The 17,533-nt window shown below is 38.5% G+C and overlaps 1 protein-coding gene across 1 annotated transcript in view; it reads left to right on the top strand.

The window, feature by feature from the left end:
• MELK (maternal embryonic leucine zipper kinase) overlaps nt 1–17,069 on the top strand; it is a 54,867-nt gene extending 37,798 nt beyond the window's left edge. Inside the window, exons 12-17 of the mRNA XM_070430112.1 lie at nt 2,955–3,077; nt 5,086–5,317; nt 8,288–8,384; nt 9,888–10,056; nt 14,312–14,415; nt 16,551–17,069. Of these exons, the coding sequence (XP_070286213.1) occupies nt 2,955–3,077; nt 5,086–5,317; nt 8,288–8,384; nt 9,888–10,056; nt 14,312–14,415; nt 16,551–16,728 (903 nt within the window). The 3' untranslated portion in view covers nt 16,729–17,069. The remainder of the gene's footprint in view (nt 1–2,954; nt 3,078–5,085; nt 5,318–8,287; nt 8,385–9,887; nt 10,057–14,311; nt 14,416–16,550) is intronic.
• The last annotated feature ends 464 nt before the right edge of the window (nt 17,070–17,533 follow it).

Below are 17,533 nucleotides of genomic sequence, written 5' to 3'. Positions count from 1 at the left end.
ATGTGCCCTTACCTAGAATTGAACTGTGACCTCCTGGTTCATAGGTCAATGCTCAACTACTGAGCCATGCTAGCTGGACTAGATCTCTCTTTTTGTCACTTGTCACTCATGTGCTGCAGATATAGTGGGTCTTATGTCCATGCCAGACCTAACTTGTCTCTCTTCTTCTCTCCCCAGTTTGTCTTTGACCAAACTAAGAACTAAAAAGTGTGAGTGCAAGTTGTCTGTCGTGTAAAGAAATCTCTGAAGTGAGATAATCTTATTCCTGGGATGGTTTTCTGGCCTGTTCTTGGAGAGTTTTGTTGGCTGGTGAATACCCCATGCCCAGGCAGATCTTTTATCCATGGGCTTTATGATCAGCCCATCAGCCATACTGTCCACATCACCAAACCCTTTAAACAAACTCTCAGATTCAAGTTAACACCTTTGGGTATAGGAGGACACCAAAGCATGAGCTTTGCTTCTGATCGAGGTCATCTCAGAAAGACAATAGATACTGTGTACTTAGAATAAACACTTCAGCTAAAGTTTTAAATTCATGATACCTCAGGTAAGAGGTCTGAAACATTTTCCTAAGCCATTGGCTGGGCCTGGTCTCAATTCATGTGCTTTTGTGATTCATAACGTATCCAGGTGGAAAAGATCTGGGAAGATATTTACTCTTAACTTCCATCTAATGAGCATTTACCTAATAATTTAATTATTTGGGCATTTAATTCATGTTATTGAATCAATGTTTATACCAGATAGTCATTTTAATGACAAGAAATGAAGTAGAAATAAAATTTTGGGTCCTTTTCTGATCTTTATGCAAATTATTGGGATTTGAATCAAGGCACATAAGTCTTTTTGTTCTATTTTCCCTTTTGATCGAATCACCCTTTTCCTTTGGGGTGTTGTTTATAAGAAAGTAAGTAATAGTTAACCAATAGATGAAACTTTCAATTTAACAATAAAACCATCTGATTCAGGAATCACAAAAGACCACATCATCATCAACATTAACATTTTCAGGCCCCATGTTAGACAAATCGCTATGAAGTGTGGTACTTGGTTTCTAACAGTTGTGTTATACCACATCATAGCAGAGCAGCCATTTTCATCTCATGGCACACAGAAACGAAGTACTAATATACTTTGGCACACCAAAATATATTTTTTGTTGATCTGACAAAAAAATAGGTATAATTTTGATTCAGTCACACTAGATGGCTATTGATGTGTTGGCTATTATCATTTTTTTATTTGATAGTCTAAGGGAAAAGAGGTCAGTGCCCCTGACTAAATAGTCAGGAATTGCATGTTTTAAAAATTCTTGCTGCACATCAATGGAAAATCTTGTAGTAGATGATTAGTGCCAGATAAGGGGCTAGAGGTGTGTTCTAGGGCCTTTAGAGGATGGGCATGATCGCCATGGGAGATGCAAACTGGACCCACAGTCAAGTTTAGAAAAATGGAAAAGAAAAAGCACAGTGTTCAGGGCAAGACGAATGTAATTAGCAAAAGCTCAGACACCTAAACATGGGCTTGATATATTATGTTGACAGTGACTAGATCTGTTTAGCAAAATGAAGAGTTCAAGTAGGGGGGAAGTGAGAGAGGAAGGGAGAGCGCTTGTGAGCTGGAAGGGTGGATGAGAGATTGTAGAGAACCTTGAAAGTCCACGTGAGAGGGGTTAGACTTTATGCTCTCGGTAATGGGAACCATGGATTTTTGAGCAAGACATGACATATCACTGCTATGACTGTAATTTTTAATAATTCATCCAGTGGTATATAGAATTGTCTAGTCAGATATGTGTGTGTGCTGTTACTGTCTACTTTAATACCCATGACAGCCGTCATTCACACAACACTGTACCTTTTTTCCCCACTGAGCCTAGACTTCACTTTAGTATTTTTCTCAGCCTAGCACTCCATGCAGCTAGGTCTAGTTGATGGTAATTGGCGGTCCTGGAGAACTCTGTCATTCCTGGTTGAGAGGGTGGAAAGACTGGTCACAGAGACCATATTATCTGTTTGAATAGTTCAGGTCTGAGATTTGTCCTTGAATTGGAACAGTGGCAGTGGAACTGAAAAAGAAAAAGATGAGGTGTAAGAAATTCAAGTAATATAGCCTGGCCAGCTTAACTAGATGTTGAGGGAAAGGGAAGGATGGAGAATAAAAAATCCAATTATGTTCCATTGTCTTAGAATTTAGGAAGGATCTGTTATAGCCTTAGCTTATAGAGAGGAAGAATGAGGGAAAATAAATGACTCTGGTGGTATTATTAGGTCAGGACCTCAAGTATCCTGCCCCCAGGACATCTTCCATAAGGCTAATTTATTCCTAGTATAAATTGCTAACTACTCTGTATATGCTTACAACTAAGCAGCCCATGTTTCAAAGTTGTTTCTTTTCCATCTTCTACTTTGTCAGAGCTTTTTTTTTTTTTTAAATATATTTTATTGATTTTTTACAGAGAGGAAGGGAGAGAGATAGAGAGTTAGAAACATCGATGAGAGAGAAACATCGATCAGCTGCCTCCTGCACATCTCCTACTGGGGATGTGCCCGCAACCCCAGGTACATGCCCTTGACCGGAATCGAACCTGGGACCTTTCAGTCCGCAGGCCGACGCTCTATCCACTGAGCCAAACCGGTTTTGGCTGTCAGAGCTTTTTATTTGTAGATTTTCAGAGGAGTTATTTGTCTGGCATTAGTGATTATCTGCTAATGACAAGCTAAGTAGTATGCTATAAACGTAAGAATGTTTTAAGACATATTGTTTGAGAGTCAGAGATTCTCCCATCTAATCATCTGACTTAAAAAATTTTTTTACTTCCTGTTTGCTGTAATGAATGGTAAGCTTCTTCAGTATACTATCTCTCATTTGTTTCTGCTTCCAGGGCATTGCCCTGCACTGGGTATATGCTATTTTAAAAACTGAATCATGATCCTTCTATTTTTGAATAGTCAAAGAACCTGAGTTTAGAAGATATGACCACAAGTGATGAAAATTATGTGGCTGGATTAATAGACTATGAATGGTATGAAGACAATTCATCAACAGGTGTGGCTACTCCCCAAACACCACAGGTTGGTTAATTTTATTATTACTTAAAGCAGATTATATTGTCTCAATTATAAAAATGTCTAGGCCCCAACATGTGATCTAGTATGTGCTTGCAAGCTTAATGAATTCTTTTTTTTTAAAAATATTTTTTTATTTATGTTAGAGAGGAAGGGAGAGGGAGAGAGAGATAGAAACATCAACGATGAGAGAGAATCATTGATTGTCTGCCTCCTATATGCCCCCTACTAGGGATCGAGCCCACAACCCGGGCATGTACCCTTGACCAGAATCAAACCCAGGACCCTCAGTCCGCAGGCCGACTCTATATACACTGAGCCAAACCGGCTAGGGGTTAATGAATTCTTAAACTATTGAAAACATTAATGAGAGCCCTGGCCAGGTAGCTCAGTTGGTTAGAGTGTCATTCTGCCATGCCAAAGCTGCAGGCTCAAACCTGGTCAGAGCACATACAAGAATCAACCAATGAATACATAAGTAAGTGGGACAACAAATCGATGTTTCTCTCTTTCACTCTCTCTCTGTCTACCCCACCCACCTTTCCTCCCTCCCTCCCCCTTCCTCTCTCTCAAATCAAGAAAAGAAAACATTAATGAGAGATAGTTGGAATAGAATGAAAGGGATGCCAATTATTTCCAAGTTGAAGAAAGCCAAGATTCCATTTTGGAACACTTTATTGCTTCTTCTTCTCCTTCTCCTTCTCCTTCTCCTTCTCCTTCTCCTCCTTCTCCTTCTCCTTCTCCTTCTCCTTCTCTTTCTCCTTCTCCTTTTCCTTCTCCTCCTCCTCCTCCTTCTCCTCCTCCTCCTCCCCCACTCCTCTTCTTCTTCCTTCTCTCTCTCTCTCTCTTTTTAGTGAGGTATAATTTACATGTAGTTAAATAGTTAAATACACTATTTTAGTGTAAAATTCTGTGTTTTGACAAATGCATACAGTCGTGTAACCACCACCAAAATCAAAAACATTTCTGTTGCCCCCCAAATTCCCTCATGCCCCTTTGTAGTCAACACCCTCTCCCCCCAACTCAGCAGCTACTAAGGATTGAGAGCTTGGGTTGTGTTGGAGTGAAGCTTTTCTTTTAGATAGGAGTTGTGTTTGCTTCTACCATGCTCCTGGAACACAAACAATTTAGGACTACTTTAAATTAAATTCCAGGCTTTCGATTCCAGGGACCATGCACATAGTATGAAGTTGGGCTTGGAGCTTATGTGAAGACTGTCCTGTGGTTACTTACAAATTATTAAAGGAGACTTTTTTTTTCTCCTCCAGAGCTCAAGACAAAATAGACACATTTTCTTGCCAACTTCTTTGCAGGGCATATTTATATTTAATTCACTTTTAAAATTTTAGATGGAGCCTTTTCTGGCTTTTCATGGGGGCTTTGGGTCTAACCCTTGCATAGGTGTAAGGCTTCCACAGTATTGAAACCTATGCCCTAGGGTATCCAGGATAGTAGGTAGATGCCCTTAGGGCAGTGCGGAGTCTCATCCTTGGTTACATTTCTGGATTCATGCTCCTGTTTTTAGTTTGACCTCTGAGGACTTTCCTTACTATTTAGCAAGCTCAACCATAAATTCAAAAGGATTAAAAAATATTTTCTATCCAACATTTCTGTTAGAGTATTTTAACATGGTTTTTCTGCACAATTATCCACTAAACTTTTATTTTTGGTACATATTAAGAGACAGACCATGACAATCTAGGTATAGGAAGCAATTTTTAAGGATTTATTTGTGGTCATTCTCAATATTGCCTAGGCCCGGGGTATATTTGAGTGAAAACTTGGCCTGAAACATGTTGAAAATTACCTGTCAATAGAACAGACTGAAGTGATCGACACTTACTAAAGAGAATGGAATGTACATTTTCAAATTTCTTGGTATCGTTAATAATACCCTTTTGATAGTATTTCATTTTAGTAAAAATGCTACAAGGTAATCTACAAATGATGAAAGCATGTTGTAAAGAAATTGACTTTTCTTCACTGTACTTTATCTAGTGATTTTTTTTTCCAGTTTGCCAAGCATTGGACAGAATCAAACGGTTTGGAATCTAAATCATTAACTCCAGTTTCATGCAAAGCATCTGCCAATAAATTAAAGAACAAAGAGAATATATATACTCCCAAGTCTGCTGTAAAGAATGAAGATGGCTTTGTACTTCCAGAGCCAAAGACTCCAGTTAATAAGAACCAGCATAAAAGAGAAATACTCACTACACCAAATCATTACACTACACCCTCGAAAGGTATTTGCTGAAACACCTTTAAAGTCCATTCTTCTTACCATGCTGCGTGAATGCATAACAGGTCAGAAATGACTAGCACTGCTCTCAGGAGTCTCTAGGCGAAGTCTGCCTGCTTTTTTATTATGTTATTTTGATTAGCTGAAATGAAAGCATATTAGTCAACTTCTAATTTTCCTCAACTTTATACAGATAAAGTTGAATCATAGCATCATAGAATATCAAAGCTGAAAGGCAAGTTAGAGCTCATTTAATCCACGGCCCTTCTCATAGCTGAGGAACCTGAGGTTCAGATGAGTGAAGGAGTTGCCCAAGGCCATCCAGGTTTAGATCCTGCTTGCCCCAGCTCTTTGCTCTCACTTATAATGACTAAACCTCAGTCTCTCTGGAGCTCTTCTTATGCACCTGGACCTCCAGTTCTGGTGTCTGATCCTGCTCTGCGTTGTGCTACCGCCCATGCTCAGCAGACAGAAAAAAGCTGCGGTGTCCTTCCAGATATCTGTGTCCACACATTGCAACTCTCACTTCCCTTGGTTTCCTCTCCTCAGCTTTATCATCACCAGTTATTTAAGCTGTTTCTTTTATGACACCTCAGCGCTTTTATTGCTGACCTCATCTAAACATATTCTATTTTGTCATTGTGCTTCTTAAAACTGCCTAGAACTGAACCTAGTCTTGTAGTACTGGGTCTCACCAGGATAAGATAGTGTCATGAGAGTAGAGACTATCTGCTGTCTGTATTGCAGCATGGCATAGTACATAGGAGGGGCTATGTTCATTGTAGTACATAGTAGGTGCTTAATACCTGGTATATAATGGGGGCCATATCTGTTGAATGAAGGAATGAATAAATTAAAGGCTAAAGGGATTTTATTTACTATGATTTAGTCTATGTCACTTTTTAAAATGACACCTAAACTTTATTAGCCTTTTCCCAGCAATTGTGACCTAATATTGTTATGTTAACATCCTAATGAAACCAAACTCTGAAACCCTGCCATGGAGCTGCTGCCAACTCACATCCTGTCATTGTGCTTCCAGTTTGCCAGTGGGGCTGATAGCCAGTTCCAGAGGTCTACTTACATGTAAAGATACGAAGAACTTTGTCAGAATATTTGCTGGAAGTCCTGTTAATTGCATTCTCTAATTCATTAACTCAACATTTTCCTCCAACTTGTGAGGCTAGTTTGCAGTGATGATGAGATGAGTGTGTGGCTGCCTGTATGAGGTTTCAGTGAGACAACATTTGCACATAGTAGGACCTCAGTAGTATTTGCTATTGAATTTTTTCCAGTGAGGCGGGGGGGTCTCTTCTGTTATTTCTCTTAACAAGGGTATAACATCCTTTGTGAGTGGCTTGGCCAGGGAGGTAAGATGGACTTTCAGCTCATTTGGGGCATTTTTAGAAAGAGTCTTTGATGCTTACTGTCCCTTCTATCATTGATATTTTCTGCTTTTTATGTATTTCTGAAGGTTTTAAAATATGGATAGTTGAGAATTTATAATCATAAAGTTTACATGACTTGTCCCTGTGAGAAACATTTTTCTGGTAAAAAGCTATAATTGGCTGCTTTTCTTTAAACATAAGAGCTGCCTATGGGAGCGAGTGTCTGAGCCCCAATTGATAGGTTCCATTAGCGCTTTGCATTTTACTTTTGCTCTGAGTCACTTTTGACATAAACATTAATTTAATTTCTCTGGATCCTGTATAATCCAGTCAGTGACAACTTGTTGAAGGATAACTATGTATGGCAGTAGATACTCTCAGTGTACAAAGATGAAACTGTTTTTCATAGATGTTGATTGATCTTATTTTCCTGTTCTTGTAGAACCAGTGAGAATAGTGCTGAATAGTCATAAACAAAACCAAACCTCTGATCTCTTTTTAAAAATTCGGTATCATATTTTATGAAGTGAATATTATTATCTCTAAAGGGTTACAAGGTTTATATCATGAACAAAAAGTGAACTAATCGCTGGCAACCAGATTTGTTAATGCATATTTGTATCATGGGATACAAATACCCCATTAGCATAAAACAAAATTCTGGAATAAGAAATATAAAAATAGCCACAGCTCACTCCTCTTTAATAACTTTTGTCATACTTTCACTGGGACACTTCTCTGTGCCGCAAGAATTTTAAAAACTTGCAATACCTGACTATTTAGTTAGGGTCACTGACCTCTTTTCCCTTGCCTTGTCAAAAAAAAAAAAAAATGACAACAGCCAATACAACAGTAGTCATTCAATGTGAATGCTTTGTCTTGAACCATAAATATATAGGTCATATAATAGAGTCGCATCTTATTGGTCACATCCCATAATAAGGTTTCATCTGATTGGTTAGTTTTTGATATCAGAAATCCTTATATACAAGTATAGGCACCTGAGTTTTTAAAAAGTCACCTTGGAGCAAAAAAGTTTAGGTAATTATTATTTTTTTAAATCAATCAGAATTATACCTATTTTTTTGTCAGGTAGGCAAAAATATTTTTTGGTGTGCCACAGAATTTTAGTAGTTTATGTGTGCCATGAGATGAAAAAGGCTGAAAATCACTGGCCTAACAGGTTGAGTTGAGCGGTGAATTGAATTAACACCTCTCAGTACTATATCAATTAAAGACATAAATTGGGCCCTTGTGTAAACACAGATTGACTTTCATTTATAGAAAGGAGAATCATTAATCACAAAATCTGTATTTATATGATCTGTTTAGCTCTGCCATGATATTTATAATAAAATAAGCAGTGAAGAGAAAGGAGAGCCACACATGCAAAGCAAAAATGATTTTGTTTTTATTATAAATCACATGGAAACGTTTATTTACAGAATTGTAGCTTTAGCATCACTGGCGAAGTGATTACATTTCTGAGTCACGGAATTGGGGTGATGTATGCATTCTTGATAGAAATTTTGAAACCACAGTATGTCAACTCTGGTTTGTGTTTGTGTTTGTTGTTTTTCTAATAGTTAGAAACCAGTGCCTGGAGGATACCCCAATTAAAATGCCAGTAAATTCCGCAGGAACAGAGAAATTAATGACAGGTGTCATTAGCCCTGAGAGGCGGTAAGTGTTTTTTAGACTTCTTTGATCTTTAGTATGTGCAACCAGATTTCCTTTTTTCATATATGATAAACTTGGTTAAGGCAAACCATCATGAAGATTCTGTCCGACTGTAGGAATGTCTGTCTGAGGATGGTCTTTGGCCATTACTGACGCCATTGCCACTGCTTTCCTCATGGGGTAGAATTGTGAAACTCATCAGCAGAAGGACTGGCACCTTAACCTGAAATACAGCAGGCTGGGAAGACAGCAGCGTTGGCCCCAGCCACGTAGTTTTTTTTCTCTGAGGCTCACCTTTCTCTATACTTTTGCCAGTAGAGCATAGACATTCACTAACGGATAGCAGTTGCTCAAAATAGTAAAGATACTAAAAAGTGTTTCAAAGAAAACCCATTCTTGTTGAGTGATTCTGTAGCATAGATGACCTTTCATTGTCTTTTATAGTTATTTTTTCAAGCAGGATCAATTTTGAGGACAATTGAAAAAATTAGAATTTGGACTAGGTATTAGAAGATACTATGAGGCTGAAATGGCCCCGGTGAGGCTGAGACGGCCCCGGTGAGGTTGAGACGGCCCCAGTGAGGTTGCGACGGCCCCGGTGAGGTTGAGACGGCCCCTGTGACGTTGAGACGGCCCCTGTGAGGCTGGGACGGCCCCTGTGAGACTGAGACGGCCCCTGGGAAGCTGAGAAAAATACCACATGAACTCACTCATTTATGGATAATAAGGACCATTATAGACTGATGAACAAAAATGGATACAGAGGCAGAGTAGCATTGAGCAGACTGTCAAACTACAGTGGGAACCGTGGGGAGGGTTGGGGCGGGGGGGGTAGGAGATCAACCGAAGGACTTATATGCATGCATATGAGAATAACCAATGGACACAAGACACTGGGGGGTGGGGGAGGCCGGGGAAATGTCAAGGAGGGGAAAAAAGGAGACATGTGTAATACTCTTTGTAATACTTTTAAGAAATAAAAATAAATAAATAAAATAAAAAAAGAAGATACTATGACATTAATTTTCTTGACGTCATAATGGTATTGTGGCGATGTAGGAAATGCTCTTATTTATTGGCAATGCTTGTGGAAGTGTTTCAGAGTGAATATCATGTCTTCAGATGGGTTACTTTCAGATGGCTCGGCGGAATTGTAAATATACTAGTATTTAATGTATTTATTATCTATCTATATGCATAGAGAAAGCACATGTGACAGAATATTAACAATTGTTCATTGTACTATTCAACTTTTGTGTATATTTGACTTTTTTTTTAAAAGGTCAGGGAAAAATAGTTTTGCCAAGTGGCATTTGGCTGAGGGGAAGGGTGGGGGCTAAATTCCAGTAGGAGATGACTTTTGTGTTCCCTGAGCAATGAGGTGGGCTGGCCCTGGGATACCCAAATGAGGCCCACCTAGCCCACCTCAAGCACAGCCGGTGAGGGCCCCAGTGGGCAGGAGGCCTAGCTCTACTCGGGGGTGGTTTTGTGTTTTGTTTCTTTAAGGTGTCGCTCAGTGGAACTGGATCTCAACCAAGCACATGTAGAGGATACTCCAAAAAGAAAAGGAACCAAAGTGTTTGGGAGCCTTGAAAGGGGCTTGGATAAGGTCATTACTGTGTTTACCAGGAGCAAAAGGAAGGGCTGTGCCAAAGATGGACCGAGAAGATTAAAGGTAAGTGGACTCAGTCTTTACTGTGGATTTCAGAAGGTGACTCCTAGCTGGACTCCTTTTTTTTTTGAAATCAAAGTACTGAATGAATGGATTAGTATTTTTTAATTTATTTACTCATTTATCATTTAATATATATATATATATATATATATATATATATAGTTAATATATATATATTTTTTACATAATTATTTCTTTTTTAAAAATATATTTTTATTGATCTCAGAGAGGAAGGGAGAGGGAGAAAGAGAAAAACATCAATGATGAGAGAGAATCACTTCCTCCTGCACGCCCCCCACTGGGGATCGAGCCAGCAACCCAAGTATGTGCCCTTGACAGGAATCGAACCTGGGACCCTTCAGTCCACAGGCCAGTGCTCTATCCACTGAGCCAAACTGGCGAGGGCTAGTTAATATTTTTGAGAATCTAAAATATGCATATTACTATGCAATGGGTTTTGAGACTGCAGAGGTAAATTAGATATGGCTGCCCCTTTCAAGGAGTGAATAACTAGAATTCAAATATTCAAGTTGGGGTAGAGGGATTAATCACTGAGGCAACATGGAGGTGCAGAAGCGTGGGACATAAGAGCAACTGCCTTAAGGATCCCTTAAGGATGGAGACTTGAGCTCAGTTGTCTTCCGTATCTCTGGCACCACAGAAGAGTCCCTGACACATGGATAACTTTTAAGCCCTCATAGAATATTTGAATATTTGAATTCATTTGAACTTTGAGTGTGGTGTGTGTGAAGAAAATAGTGAGCAACAGGCTGGGAAGGTGGGCTGGCTAAGGGGTTTGGATCGCATTTAATAGACACACTATGCTTTAAACAGTGGTTTTCAACCTTCTGGCCCTTTAAATGCAGTTCCTCATGTAGTGACCCAACCATAAAATTATTTTCGTTGCTACTTCATAACTGTAATGTTGCTACTGTTATGAATCGTAATGTAAATATCTGATATGCAGGATGGTCTTAGGCGACCCCTGTGAAAGGGTCGTTCGACCGCCAAAGGGCTCGCGACCCACAGGTTTGAGAACCGCTGCTTTAAAAGGTTGAATGTGTCAGTGAGGTGGGCGCTATATTTGGTGGGAAAGGAAAAGTAAAATAAGTTATTAGTAGGTATAAAATACTTCTTACTCTCTTGGATTCTCTCCGAGCTTTCATTCAAACATCTAATGAATGACATTTCTGTTTGGCGAAGTAAGAGGTAAGGGATGAAGAAGACACAGCCCATGTCCGTGTGAGACTCAGAGTGGCCGTGGAAACAGGCGGGGATGTTATTGCTCTGACAGAGCTCAGTGCTGTTATAAAACATGTTCAAGAAGGGTGTGGACCCACAGGAGGGCGGGGAAAATGCAAGTGTTCCTATGATTTGGGGACTGGGTCTGTGTTTAGTTTTGGCACTGAGAGTCTCATTTTGAGCAAATCTGGGTAGGTTTGGGGGAAGGAAAATGCTGAGCTGTTGGGGGGAAGGGTGCCTCAGAGGAGAATGTTCTGACATCCCATATATGTCCTGTCTTGAAGTAGAAGAAGAAAGGACTTATCCATTAGTATTGTTGCCTTGTTGAACTTGTATAATACACTAAAAACGTTTATGTTACATATGGCTGTTTATTAGGTATATTTTATCCTTTTATTCTGAGATTTCTCTGGTTGGAGAGTATTGTAAAGTATTCCAAACCCTGACATGGGGATTAAGAAAACCATAGTGCCATTTTCCTGAACAACTTTAAATAAAGAAAATTAAGGAAATTTGTCCAATTGTATATTATGAGAAGCTAAGCAATTATCAAATGCTAATGGATAAAGTAGGATTAATTATTTTACAAAAGGAATCACTTAAATTGTAATTTGAAAGTGTTCAGTGTATTGTTACCTGAACAAAGGTGATTTAGTTGGTGAAAGAGCCCTGGGACCCAGGAGATAGAGGGTCCCATTGTAGCTGTGCCACTTGTTCCTTTTATAACTAAAGCTGGGGTTCCCAGCTTCAGTCATGGAGCACCCGCCTTCATCTCAGCATCTCATCTCCCCTGTTATTTATCTGGTATTTTCTTTATATTGACTCTTTTCTTAAGAAAAAGATTAATACAGGTATAATCGACATATAGTAAACTACACATCTTAAAAATGTACAGTTAACATACTTTTAGCAATATATATGCACCTATGAAACCATCACCACCATCAAGATGATTGACTTTTTTAAATTAAAAAATTAAATTTTTTATTTTTATTGATTTCAGAGAGGATGGGAGAGGGAAAAAGAGATAGAAACATCAGTGATGAGAAAGAATCATTGATTGGCTGCCTCCTGCATGCTCTCACAACCCAGGCATGTGCCCTGACCAGGAATTGAACCGTGACCTCTTGGTTCATAGGTTGATGCTCAAACATTGAGCCACACCAGCCAGGCAAGATGACTGACTTTTAAAAAACATTTATTTAAAAGGAAACTAGCCCTAGGATTCTATAATATTTTTAAAATACTCAAGAAAGAGTTAAAGAAACATATCCAACTCTATACAAATGGAAATATCGAGGGCATTTGTTTCATTTTCCCTCAGTTTACATTCCAGGACTGTAACTGTCACTGTCATAGTGCAGGAAGGGAGAAACAGGTAAAGTTTAAACAAATAGACATTATTTAATATTTATTTCTTTAAAAAGATTGGTAGGAGAGGAAGATAAAAGTATTAAAAGGATGATACGTAGACTAGTGCCTCCCCTGAGGACTGAAGTTTTCCCACAGCTGATTTCCACAGCCAGTCGGCCTGGTGGTCAAATCCCTCTAGTGTTAACTACAACAATTAAGGCTTGGCTAGAACAAGACTGCGCACAGAGACCACAAGGGGGTGCACCAAGAAAGCATAAAAGATGCGGAGACAAAAAAACATGACAGAAGTGGAGGATATGGAGCTAAGAATCGCAATTTTGAGGGCTTGCCATAAATTTGTGCAGAGCCTCACGAAAACTAATGAGACCCTCGATGCTACGATAAAGAAATTAGAAAGTAAGCATACACGGACTGAAATAAAGGATATTATACCCAATAGCAGACCAGAGGAGCACAAGAATCAAACCAAAGATTCGACAAAAAACACCCAATTGGAAAAGCAAAATGAAAAAAGAATCCGAAAGTGTGAAGATAGTGTAAGGAGCCTCTGGGACAGCTTTAAGCGGACTAATATCAGAGTCATTGGAGTGCCAGAAGATGAGAGACAGCAAGATATTGAAAACCTATTTCAAGAAATAATGGCAGAAAACTTCCCCCACCTGGAGAAAGAAATGGACTTACAGGTCCAAGAAGCGCAGAGAACCCCAAACAAAAGGAATCCAAAGAGGACCACACCAAGACACATCATCATTAAAATGCCAAGAGCAAAAAACAAAGAGAAAATCTTAAAAGCAGCAAGAGAAAGAGGCTCAATTACCTACAAGGGAATACCCATACGACTGTCAGCTGATTTCTCAACAGAAACTTTGCAGGCCAGAAGGCAATGGCAAGAAATATTCAAAGTGCTGAATACCAAGAACCTACAACCAAGATTACTTTATCCAGCAAAGCTATCATTCAGAATTGAAGGTCAGGTAAAGAGCTTCACAGATAAGGAAAAACTAAAGGAGTTCATCACCGCCAAACCAGTATTATATGAAATGCTGAAAGATATCCTTTAAGAAGAGGAAGAAGAAGAAAAAGGTAAAGATACAAATTATGAACAACAAATATGCATCTATCAACAAATGAATCTAAGAATCAAGTGAATAAATAACCTGATGTACAGAATGAACTGGTGACTATAATGAATCAGGGACATAGAAAGGGAATGGACTGACTATTCTTGGGGGAAAAAGGGTGTGGGAGATGCGGGAAGTGACTGGACAAAAATCATGCACCTATGGATGAACTCAGTGGGTGGGGAGTGAGGGTGGAGGGTGGGGTGGGAGCTGGAAGGAGGGGAGTTATAGGGGGAAAAAAGAGGAACAAATGTAATAATCTGAACAATAAAGATTTGAAAAAAAAAAAAAAAAGGATGATACGTAAATAGTTACTAATAAACATGATTTCTCCAAGCTTTCCCAGTGCCATCTTCATCCAGTTTACCAACAGTGCGTTGTAAATTCTTTCAGTATTTTTTTTGAAATATTTTCATTTGAAATGGTACTACATGGAGGAGTTTTCGTTCTTTAAATCAGGCAGGATAGTCTTTCTGTTGATATAAAGATTGACTTCTCACTCCTTTTTCTTTTTTAAGCTTCACTATAATGTGACTACAACCAGATTGGTGAATCCAGATCAGCTCTTGAATGAAATAATGTCTATTCTTCCAAAGAAGCACGTTGACTTTGTGCGGAAGGGGTAAGAAGCAACCTGATAGGCTGTTGGGTTTATTACTTGATGTCTTTTGAGCTTTGAGAAAACATGGTTGATTCTGTTCTTCCCTTTAAAAAAATAGATATATTTCTCCCACCTCACTTCAAAAAGCTTTTGTGATAGTGTCATTGTTCATAATTTATTCTCTTCTGTTTTACATGAGCTATTGACATATTTAAAGTACCCATTCTGCCACTACTTTAAAAATTAGACTTCTCAAAATAGGAAAATCTGAACAACTTCCAGTTTTCTTTTACATTCTATTTTTTTCTTTCATGGTCTACTTTTCAATAATATTTATAAATTGTAATCTAAATTTATAAGCTGCCTCAGACAAATCAAGGCTTTATATAGACGCCTTCTCTGTATGACTTGCTGTGTTACAGGATTGGGCTTTCAGTGCTTTGGGAAGTCATTTCACCTTAAGGCTTTCCCACTGTTGAGTGTTCTGCCCTCAAAGCTTCAGTGGTTGTGATCTCATGGTCTAAACAGCCTGGCCCTCTCTCTTACCTAAGATGTTCCTATTTCCAAGCCTTTCCACTCAGTTTTGTCTCTTTAAAATGTTACTTTTAACACAGCTAAGAAGATCCACTAATATTTAATAAAAACATTTAAATAGGCCAGTCAATCGAGAGATGAGATTTTAAGAATCAATCTTTTGCAAAAGTAATTTTACTTTTCACTCTGTACGCATTGGCTGGCGAGCACTCATGTGAACTTTGACTTTCCTCCTTAGGTGTCATTAGAATACATCTAACTCACTCTGACCTGTCCTTCATGCTTGGGGTTTAGCAATGGTTTCAGAACCGCTAGCCAGATCTATATCAGAAACTTTCAAGGATCTTTCCTTTATCATCTGAGCTTCAGCAGATCTCTAACTGGCTGTTAACCAATAATTTGTTCTTCTAACTTCCCGATCAACCAGAAGGTCTTTGCCTTGATCCTCTTCTTTTTACCTTCTTTGTTTTTCAGTGATATTTTCATTAGATACTACCATTTTCAGTTACAGTCCATATTATTCCAATCAGAAGAATTGCTTTTCCTCTTTCCTATGACTAAATGCTTCATTTTCCCATCAGAAACCATAACTGTACTCCTTTAGGCATTTCTGATATTGACTGTTTATTTTTAAGAAATAAAGCCCCAAAACACATAACTAAGTTAGTAAGAAAAATAATGATATTCTGTGAAACCTCATGATACATAACAGATACAAGTAATAAATATCTCCACACTTCTGCGAACCAGCTCCTAATTGTGTGCCCCTAAATATTTAGGGACCTGAAATTTAAAATCAATCCTACTGGATATTGTTTGTGTTTATTGAAGACCAGTAAGACAATTAAATAAAACTAAAATATAATGTAAGCTAATAAAAGACAGATTTCCATGAATTCAATTTATGCAGCTTTTTAGGAACATACCTGTTTCTTTAGCTGTGTCTAAGGCTTCATTTAGTCTGGCCTTTCCATTGTCAGAGGTGGTCACATGCAGTTCTGATTATGTATGCCGAACGTTTCAGCCATGGGAATGTACCACCTCTTTGGGCTTTCTTTTATAACCCTGCCATAAAGTGTGGTGACAATCGTAACTTCTTCTTACTATTGGAGAAACCTCAAAAAACATGTGTCCTCTGACAGGTTGGTGGCTTCAGCCTTATTTATATGAAAGACAGAAGATTCTGATGAGGTGCATGCAAAAAATATTCTTAATCTTCCCTGAGCTTTGCTTTGTTGTGAACATTGTGGAATTGGCCTAATGTTCACGGATTACACTGTTGAAAGAGTTGCATAAAAGGGTGCCAGAAGATTTCTTGAGCGTGAATGGCATGTCTAGCTATGAAAGAAGGGCTTTTCTTTGCAGCAATGGAGAATTCTGCTAAAGCCTTTTCATCTTTATTCTTTCTTCAGATCCTAGTTCAGCTTCTGGGAAAACACCAGTCGTTCTCCATCACAAACGCATAGCTAGGCCATTTGGAAGCTGTAAGCAGTAATATATTGCTTAATAGGAAATAATGGTCTATTTTCTCCACTGGCCTCCAGGAGGCTTAGAAATCTCTTGTATTATACAGAATATTCATGGTTCTCCTACTAACTGGCTTCTTATCTTGTTTTTCACAGCTATACACTGAAGTGTCAAACACAGTCAGATTTTGGCAAAGTGACAATGCAGTTTGAACTAGAAGTATGCCAGCTTCAGAAACCCGATGTGGTGGGTATCAGGAGGCAGCGGCTTAAGGGTGATGCCTGGGTTTACAAGAGATTAGTGGAAGACATCCTGTCTAGCTGCAAGGTGTAATTGATGGATGGTTTCCATGCTGCTGGGTGAGGGTGGGTGTGATACAGAGACTGGTGTGATTGGTTTGATTTTCAAAGTCCATTGGAATGAGAAACTCCTTTCCAAAGAGCTATCTTAAAGACCAATATATTTTTGTTTTTAAACAAAAGATATTATTTTGTGGATGAATCTAAGGCTAGCCCATCTGTCATTATCTGTTCTGTCTTTTTTAATCATATGGCTTTGTGTATTAGCAACTGTTGACTTCCCTAGATTCACTTCCATATGTGAATGTAGGCTCTTAACTATGTCTCCTTTTAATGTGTAATTTCTTTCTGAAATAAAACCATTTGTGACTGTCACAGGCTTCTCCTCTTCTTTGTTCTTGATTTTGATTCAAATAAAACCTCAAATGGCTTCCTGACTATTAAGTAGAGACTATTTGGAGTATGTTTTATCTGTTATCAAATATGCCTTGGGCAGAAAAACAGATAAGAATTCATTTGCATAATTTTTTCCTGTCTCTGATTTAAGTAGGATTTATTGAGATCGTTAACTAAGTCACAGCTGTGGTTACCAGAGTTAAACAACACATTTAATATGTTGAATAAAAGAGTATTGACTTCAGTAAGTGTGTTCGGTCAACAATGATAAGTATCTGAACTATGAACCTCCATGAAATGTTACTTTATGGTAATTTTTCTTAAGTCTTAATGTTGGCCTCAAATTTGTATTTTATTTCATTTTATTGGTCTCTGAAGGCCAGCACTCAAGTTATATTTGTATGGATTTTACCAATTAAACTAGTTGGAGAAAAAACAGCACT

This window comes from Myotis yumanensis, unplaced genomic scaffold, assembly GCF_028538775.1.
Source record: "Myotis yumanensis isolate MYYU_CA2020_CCGP unplaced genomic scaffold, mMyoYum1.0.hap1 SCAF_12, whole genome shotgun sequence".
NCBI lineage: Eukaryota > Metazoa > Chordata > Mammalia > Chiroptera > Vespertilionidae > Myotis > Myotis yumanensis.
Note: the sequence above shows the minus strand (reverse complement) of the source record. Positions and strands in the feature narration are given on the sequence as shown.